The 9,274-nt window shown below is 49.5% G+C and overlaps 1 protein-coding gene across 1 annotated transcript in view; it reads right to left on the bottom strand.

Moving 5' to 3' along the window:
• Positions 1-9,274, bottom strand: part of ikbkb (inhibitor of nuclear factor kappa B kinase subunit beta) — a 97,759-nt gene that overhangs the window by 4,061 nt on the left and 84,424 nt on the right. Inside the window, 6 exon segments of the mRNA XM_078238484.1 lie at positions 400-547; positions 2,001-2,100; positions 5,494-5,543; positions 7,627-7,658; positions 7,660-7,737; positions 8,220-8,227. Of these exon segments, the coding sequence (XP_078094610.1) occupies positions 400-547; positions 2,001-2,100; positions 5,494-5,543; positions 7,627-7,658; positions 7,660-7,737; positions 8,220-8,227 (416 nt within the window).

Below are 9,274 nucleotides of genomic sequence, written 5' to 3' on the forward strand. Positions count from 1 at the left end.
TGGCCGTGCTAAAATTCTCCCACAGTGCACCCGAACAGGCGACTAGGGGATTTCCACAGTAACTTCGTTGCAGTGTTAATGTAAGCCGACTTGTGACAAGGAATAAAAACTTTTAAACTTTAGAATTCCACTGCATCTCCTTGAACATTGCGGTGGGATCTTTTACATCTGCCCGAGAGGGTAGATAGAGCCTGGGTTTAGCATCTCATCTGACAGTGCTGCCCTCCCAGGGTGCTGTCCCTCCATCATTGCAACACTCCCATCAATGCAGCCCCTCTGACAGTGCAATGCTCCGTGAGTATAGCCCCTCTCTCCCCCCCAGACATGCACATGTCTGACAGGCAACACAACTAAGGCGCGGTACTCACACAGGCAGGGTAACTCAGCAGTGATACTCACACATGCAATCTTCAGGAGGTGCCAGAGCTCTTTCTGCCGTTTCTCCTGCAGTTTCATCACCAGTTTCTCATCGTCGGCCATCTGCTGCAGTACCTCCTCCAGCCGGGGTAGCAGATCAATCACCTTCTGCTTACAGGCCACAGTCTTACTGCATGGGGACACAACACGTGTGGCGATCAGAACACAACCCCCTCTATCCCACAGAAGCCATACTAGTGAGTCAACATAAAGACACGTTGCCTGGGTAAAACACATGCACCACAGACGTCCAGGGCAAAGCTTCCAGACCTCGAATAGCTCTCTAATCCAGCTTGCTGTTACCAGACCGCTATCCCTTCACTCCTGTGTTACTGACTGCTACTGCTCTTAAGAGGGGGACAAGTCCACCACTGGGAGGGTATCTCACCAATGCTATCCAAAGAACTCCAAAGTTAGGCAATGAAAGCCAGTCTTGTCAGAGATGCTCATGTCTGGAGAGTGAATACTGAAGCTTCCTGCTCATTCTGAGTGCTGGCCCTCACTAGATGTTTCACATCACTTCATTTTTCAGTATTAAAGATGAAAGGTTACAGTTGTACAGTGCAGGAGATCAATGGTGACCCACTCTGAGCGAGGTACAGAGTAAAATTCCCACTACACTGTCCCAACAGTGTGTCCTGAGATTATGGATTAATATTGAACTTGATATTTTTTGTTAATTATCGCACTTGGACCAGGACATCAGCAGATAAGCCAAATATCAGTCAGGTCCCAGTTGCTGGCTGATGTAGCAATGCCCAAGGGCCAGGCTACAGAGTAAGTCTACAAAGATGTGTAGGTTAGGTGGATTGGCCATGCTAAATTGTCCCTTAGTGTCCCAAAGATGTGTAGGTTAGGTGGATTGGCCATGCTAAATTGTCCCTTAGTGTCCCAAAGATGTGTAGGTCAGGTGGATTGGCCATGCTAAATTGCCATTAGTGTCCAAAGATGTGTAGGTTAGGTGGATTGGCCATGCTAAATTGTCCCTTAGTGTCCAAAGATGTGCAGGTTAGGTGGATTGGCCATGCTAAATTGCCCGAGTGTCAGGGGGATTAGCAGGGTAAATATGTGGAGTTACAGGGATAGGGCCTGAGTGAGATTGTTGTCGGTGCAGGCTCGATGGGCCAAATGGCCTCCTTCTGCACTGTAGGGATTCTATGATTCTAAGTCATTCTGTTGCCTCCCGCTGCTTTGTGCAGAGAGCTGTCCTTTGCTCTCTACCCCCACATGTTCTCCAACTGAGTCCAAAACCACTCTTCCTCCCACCAACTAGCAATGTGTTCTTGAGAAAGCTACTTTCCAATATCTCTGCTGGAGATTTGGGCCCATCCCATATTGTCCAGAAGGCACATCAGATTTGAGTGAGAGTTCCTATTCATGAATGGACTCAGCAAAATGGTTGTTTTATTCACAATTATCTGGAAGCTTCCATGGCCATTTTCCGGAACCAAAATTGACTTGATCTGTTGAGCTTAGTTCTCTTAATTGCCATGCTAAGATCTGAGGCTTCTGAGTCAAGTCTAGGCCCACTGGGCTACTTCTATGGCATGCTGGTGGTAGATTTCCCCTCCCAAACACGGTACCTGAGGTGGGTGTAGATGTCCTTCACCTTCTTGTCAAAACTTTGCAGGGTTTGTAAAAGGATTCGTACCATCTCCTGGCTATCCCCGCTGGACCGCTGGTCTACAAGAGCAAACACAGTGTTATATCGTCTGACCAACGCATCTTATCCTCCAGATAGCCTCCTCAATGTCTTCCTCTCCCCTTCCTCCCCTGGGTACTGGAGATAGTGCCGTGAGGAGAAGGCACAGAAGGAGGTCGTTCAGCCCATCGAGTACATGCCCAGCTTCCCATAGAGCAATCCAGTCAGTCCCATTCCGCTCTGCTCACTCCCTGTAACCCTGCAATTTTATTTCCCTGAAGTGTCCATCCAATTTGTGGACGGCACGGTGGCACAGTGGTTGGCACTGCTGCCTCACAGCGCCAGGGACCCGGGTGCGATTCCAGCCTTGTGTCACCGTCTGTGCGGAGTTTGCACATTCTCCCCGTGTCTGCGTGGGTTTCCTCCGGGTGCTCAGGTTGCCTCCCACACACCAAAGATGTGGGGTTAGGTACATTAACCCGAACAGGCGCCGGAGTGTGGCGACTAGGGGAATTTCACAGTAACTTCATTGCAGTGTTAATGGAAGCCTTAATTGTGACAAATGAATAAACTTTAGAATCATAGAAACCCAACAGTGCAGAAGGAGGCCATTCGGCCCATCGAGTCTGCACCGACCACAATCCCACCCAGGCCCTACCCCCACATATTTACCCGCTAATACCTCTAACCTACGCATCTCAGGACTCTAAGGGGCAATTTTTAACCTGGCCAATCAACCTAACCCGCACATCTTTGGATTGTGGGAGGAAACCGGAGCACCCGGAGGAAACCCACGCAGACACGAGGAGAATGTGCAAACTCCACACAGACAGTGACCCGAGCCGGGAATCGAACCCAGGACCCTGGAGCTGTGAAGCAGCAGTGCTAACCACTGCGCTACCGTGCCGCCCTGACTTGACTTTCCTATTTCAAGTCATTCACCATCTCTGTTTCCACCAACCTCATGGGCAGCAAGTTCCAAGTCATCATTACCAGTTACATGTAAAAATGTTCTCTTTTGCATCTATGCCTCTGTAAGAAGTCTCACAACTCCAGCTTAAAGTCCAACAGGTTTATTTATCTCACAGGTGAAGGAGCGGCGCTCCGAAAGCTCGTGCTACCAAATAAACCTGTTGGACTTCAACCTGGTGTTGTGAGACTTCTTACTGTGCCCGCCCCCAGTCCAACGCCGGCATCTCCACATCAAGATCTACACCTCTGGCATTTCCTCTCTAAAACTTTAAATCTGTGGCCACTTTAGTCCTTGCATCATTTTCTTTGTTTAACTGATTTAACCCAGGGTGGCACAGTGGTTAGCACTGCTGCCTCACAGCGCCAGGGACCCAGGTTCGATTGCCAGCCTCGGGTCACTGTCTGTGTGGAGTTTGCACATTCTCTCTGCGTCTGCGAGGGTTTCCTCCGGGTGCTCCGGATTCCTCCCACAGTCCAAAGATGCGCGGGTTAGGTGGATTGGCCGTGCTAAATTGCCCCTTAGTGTCAGGGGGATCAGCTAGAGTAAATACATGGGGTTATGGGAATAGGGCCTGGGTGGGATGGTGGTCGGTGCAGACTCGATGGGCCGAATGGCCCTTTTCTGCACTGTAGGGTTTCTATGAAACCTGTAACAATCTTGTACACCTCCTCCTTTACCAACACATGTATTAACCAGCCATTCATCTTATTGCTGTTTGTGGGATCTTGCTGTGTACAAATTGGCTATTCTGTGCGCATACAAAATAACAGCAGCGGCCTTTCAAAGTAATTACTTGGCTACAAAATGCTCAATCAAATCCGACCTCAATCCAAGGAGAACAACCCCAGCTTCTCCAATCTCACCTTGTAGCTAAACTTCCCCCCATCCCTGGAACCGTTCTGGTAAAATCTTCCTCTGCATCCCCTCATTGACCCTCTCATCTTTCCTAAAATGTGTTGACCTGAGCTGGACCCAATACTCCCAGTTGGGACCTAACCAGATCTTAATAAAGGTTCAGCCTAAAGTCCCTGCTTTTGTACTCAATTCTATTTATGAAGCCCAAGATCCCGTATCTTTTGCTAATTATTCTCTCAATATGTACGACCACCCTCAAAGATCGATGCACATGTGTAGAATCGTAGAATCCTACAGTGCAGAAGGAGGCCTTGTGGTCCATCGAGTCTGTACCGACCACAATCCCACCCAGGCACTAGCCCTATAACCCCATGCATTCACCCTAGCTAGTCCCCCTGACACTAAGGGACAATTTAGCACGGCCAATCCACCTAACCCGCACATCTCTGGACAGTGGGAGGTATGATGTGGAGATGCCGGCGTTGGACTGGGGTAAACACAGTAAGAAGTTTAACAACACCAGGTTAAAGTCCAACAGGTTTATTTGGTAGCAAAAGCCAAAAGCTTGTGTGGCTTTTGCTACCAAATAAACCTGTTGGACTTTAACCTGGTGTTGTTAAACTTCTTACAGTGGGAGGAAACCAGGGCACCCGGAGGAAACCCACGCAGACACGGTGCAAATTCCACACAGACAGTGATCCAAGCCGGGGATCGAACCCGGGTCCCTGGCGCTGTGTGGCAGCAGTGCTAACCACTATGCCCCCCTGTATTTATTGGTCCCAGTAAGGAGTCTAACAACACCAGGTTAAAGTCCAACAGGTTCATTTGGTAGCAAACGCCACTAGCTTTCGGAGCGCTGCTCCTTCGTCAGATGGAGTGGAAATCTGCTCTCAAACAGGGCACAGAGACACAAAATCATGTTACAGAATACTGATTAGAATGCGAATCTCTACAGCCAACCAGGTCTTAAAGATACAGACAATGTGAGTGGAGGGAGCATTAAGCACAGGTTAAAGAGATGTGTATTGTCTCCAGACAGGACACTGGTCCCTCCATTCCTGCAGACACTTCAGGAATGTGCCATCAAGCCTATAGTGCCTCTCCATATCCCTTCTGCCAAAATCCTCCCACTTAACTGTACTGAATTCCATTTGCCATGAGATCATAAGACATAGAAGCAGAATTAGGCCACTCGGCCCATCGAGTCTGCTCCGCCATTCAATCATGGCTGATATTTTTCTCATCCCCATTCTCCTGCCTTCTCCCCATAACCCCTGATCCCCTATTGATCAAGAACCTTGCCACTCGTCTGCCCGGTCTGCCCGCCTATCAATGCCATGTTGCAGTCTGTTGGAATCATCCTCACTATTTATCACATTTGGTCGGAGGATAAAATGACAGCAATTACAGAAATAAAAAACTGAAAGTCCACGCCGCCCATCGCTTCAAGACCAGCTTTCGAGTAGAGAAACATTTCAGTACGCCAGTTGTGGATTTGTCGCCTGGTTTGAGCCCCCGCATCGAATGCTAAACCCTCCCTTTACAGCGGCCGGCTTGCTTTTCCCACTTCTGTGGTTTGTTTTATGATTGGAGCCTTTGTTCATACCTCGTGGCCTCTCCCTGAGCTTGCGATACAATTCCATCGCGGTGTCCTCCCTGGGAGGGGAAAACAAAGCAAAGCAGGGCGTCAGATCAGGAAAAGGACACAGCGATGTCTAATCACATCCCTACAGGGACTCAAACAGTGAGAAAACTTAGCAGGTGCTATGAAGACTGCGGAACAGTACCGTGTGACAAAACAATCGTCTTATTATACAAAGGATACGGACGTTTGGTTTATTTATTAGTGTCACAAGTAGGCTTACATTAACACTGCAATGAAGTTACTGTGAAAATCCACGAGCCGCCACACTCCTGTTCGGGTTACACTGAGGGAGAATTTAGCACCTAACCCGCACCGTCTTTCGGACTGTGGGAGGAAACCGGAGCACCCGGAGGAAACCCATGCAGACACGGGGAGACTCCACACAGACAGTGACCCAAGCCGGGAATCAAACCCGGGGTCCCTGGCGCTGTGAGGCAGCAGTGCTAACCCACTGTGCCACCGTGCCGCGCCGCCCCTACGTACAGGAGAGAACGCAGAGACGATTCACAAGGATGAGCCCAGAAATGTGCGAATTTGCGTATCAGGATGAATCGATGGGCCGGGTCTCTTGTCTCCTGGGGAAAATGTGGCTGAGGACGGGGGGGGGGGGGGGGGGGGGGGGGGGGGGGTGTGACCTCATTGAGCACTTGAAAATTCTGAAAGGTTTTGACAAAGTGGATTCAGAGAGAACGTTTCCCCTCGTGGGGGAAGAACATAAGCTGGAGGCCATTAATATAATAGCATCACCGAGAAATCCAATCGGCAATTCAGGAGATAAAAGCAAATTGCTGCAGATGCTGGAATCTGAAACCAAGAGAGAAAATGCTGGAAGATCTCAGCAGGTCTGGGCAGCATCTGTAAGGGCTTTGACAAAAAGGTCAACTGGACTCGAAACGCCAGCTCTTGCCTCTCCTTAGCCAGACCTGCTGAGATTTTCCAGCATTTTTCTCTTTTGGTTTGGGAATTCAGGAATCTCATCACCCAGAGAGCGTGGAGAATGTGGAACCCGCTGCCACAGGGAGTGGGCGAAGGGAATAGTGTCGATGTATTTAGCGGGGGGGGAAACTGCAATCACATCAGGGAGAAGGGTTGGAGGATTATGATGGTTGATTTAGATGAGAAAAGATGGGAAGAGACTCTTTTTTTTTAATAAGTTTATTAGTCACAAGTAAGGCTTACATTAACCCGGCAATGAAGTTACTGTGAAATTCCCCTAGTGGAATATGGATACCAGCAATGAACTGGTTGGGCCGAATGGGCTGTTTTCTGTGCCACGTATCTTGCGCAATCCTAGGAGTTGGTCCCCAGTCAGTAACCAGCACAGGAATAGATGGAAGGGGAGATAGCACGTGCTCCTACCTCCTCCCTCAACCAACACACACAAATTAACTTGCCATTTGTCTCATGTTTGTTTGTGGGAGCTTGCTGTGAACAAATTGGCCATTTTGTGTGCCTACAAAATAGCGACCGGCCGTTCGAAGTAGTTTCCTGGCTGTGAAATGCTTCGGGATGCTGCCTTCGATGTAACTGGTGCCTTAAGGAAAGACACATTTAGACTGTCCGAAGCGAACTTCTTGTTGTTCCGCCACTCATCGTGTTATTATTGATACCACAGGGCCAGCCACACAGACAGCGAGGAATATTGGTGAAGTCTTTGCACAGTCTGAGGATTCGGGGTAGACCACTTAGGACGGAGGTGAGGAGACATTTCTTCACCCAAAGGGTGGTGAGCCTGTGGAATTCATTACCACAGGAAGAAGTTGATGCCAAAACATTGAATGTATTCAAGGGGCGGCTGGATATAGCACTTGGGGCGAATGGGATCAAAGGTTATGGGGTGAAAGCAGGATTAGGCTATTGAGTTGGATGAGCCATGATCGTGATGAATGGCGGAGCAGACTCGAGGGGCCGAAGGGCCTCCTCCTTGTCTTCTATGTTTCCATTTTCTATAAATGAGTTTTATCTTAACGGAAAAGGCAATCGAACAGACAAAAAAAACACACAATGAATCCTCTCCAGATGGCAGACTGACGCACAAATGGACAGTGGGAAGCAGACACATAAAAGAGCTAAGAAAATCAAGGAGTTTCTTACAGATATTCCAGAGCTTCTTCTCGTTGTCGTGCCGACGGGGCTCCTCTGAAGGTCGACCAGATCGGTTTGAAGTGCCATGGATAACTCGTCCAGACTGGTCACATCCTTCATCTGAAGAGAGCAGAGGAATTGTTAGGACAATGAAACACCAGACTGCCGGAGTTGGACAGCAGCTGCCCCTGGGTCAGGAGAGGAACCTCAGTCTGTGCCTCTGCTCCAAAGTCTAGCTTCCTCCCTCAATCTGTCCCACCCCCCAGCCATCTGGTTCCAGATCCAGTCAGTCCCCATTAACCTCACCGCTCTATCCCCATAACCCTGCAAGTTTATTCCTCTGAGTGCCCAGCCAATCTCCTTTTCAAATCATTCATCGTCTCCCCTTCCATCACCCACATTGGCAGCGAGTTCCAGCTCATTACCACTCGCTGTGTAAAACTGTTCTTCCTCACGTCCCACCCCTGCCCCCACCCCGATATCTCTCACCCCAAAATTTTACATCTGTGTCCCTCCCCTGCTCCTAATTGGGAGCAGCTTTTCATTGTCGATCTTATCTAAACCTTTCACAATCTCGTACACCTCCATTAAATCCTCTCAACCTCCTTTGCTCCAAGGAGAACAACCGCAGCTTATAGAATCACAGAATCCCTACAGTGCAGAAAGAGGCCATTCAGCCCATCGAGTCTGCACCGACCACAATCCCACCCAGGCCCTATCCCCATAACCCCACCTATTTACCTTGCTAATCCCACTGACACTAAGGGACAATTTAGCATGGCCAATCCCCCTAACCTGTACATCTTTGGTTACTAAGGGGCAATTTAGCATGGCCAATCCATCTAACCCGCACATCTTTGGACACTAAGGGGCAATTTAGCATGGTCAATGCACATAACCAGCACATCTTTCGGACTGTGGGAGGAAACTGGAGCACCTGGAGGAAGCCCACACAGGCAGGGGGAGAACGTGCAAACTCCACGCAGACAGTCACCCGATTCGGGAATCGAACCCGGGTCCCTGGCGCTGTGAGGCAGCAGTGCTAACCACTGTGCCACCGTGCCGCCCTTAGCTTCTCCAACCTCACCAATCCCCTCGTCCCTGGAACCATTCTGGCATCCACTCATGGATCCTCACATCCTTCCTAAAGTGTGGTGACCAGAACTGGACACAGTATCCTGGGTTCTGGTCTATTTGGTGCTGATGAATCTACGCAACGGCCCTGCTTTGTAGTCAGTGCCTCTATTTATGAAGCCCAAGATTCCCCCAGACTTTGCTACATTCCAGTGTCAAAAGCTTCAAATCCATACTACCCCCCCACCCCCACCACCACCACCACCCCTGGCATCTCTAAAACGTGCACCCCCACACGCACCCTACCCCGGCACCCTTTCTTTGTCAAAGTCAGGCTGAAGAGGGGAAATCAGAGATGGCTGAGAATCGAACGGGTCCAGACCCCAAGCACAGAGAGAGAGAGAGAGCAGAGAGAGAGAGAGAGAGAACAGAGAGAGAGAGAGACAGAGAGAGAGAGAGACAGAGAGAGAGAGAGAGAGACAGAGAGAGAGAGAGAGAGAGAGACAGAGAGAGAGAAGAGAGCTGAGAAGAGAGAGAGAGAGAGAGAGACAGAGAGAGAGAGAGAGAGACAGAGAGAGAGAGA

This window comes from Mustelus asterias, chromosome 22 (genome assembly GCF_964213995.1).
Source record: "Mustelus asterias chromosome 22, sMusAst1.hap1.1, whole genome shotgun sequence".
Taxonomy (NCBI): domain Eukaryota; kingdom Metazoa; phylum Chordata; class Chondrichthyes; order Carcharhiniformes; family Triakidae; genus Mustelus; species Mustelus asterias.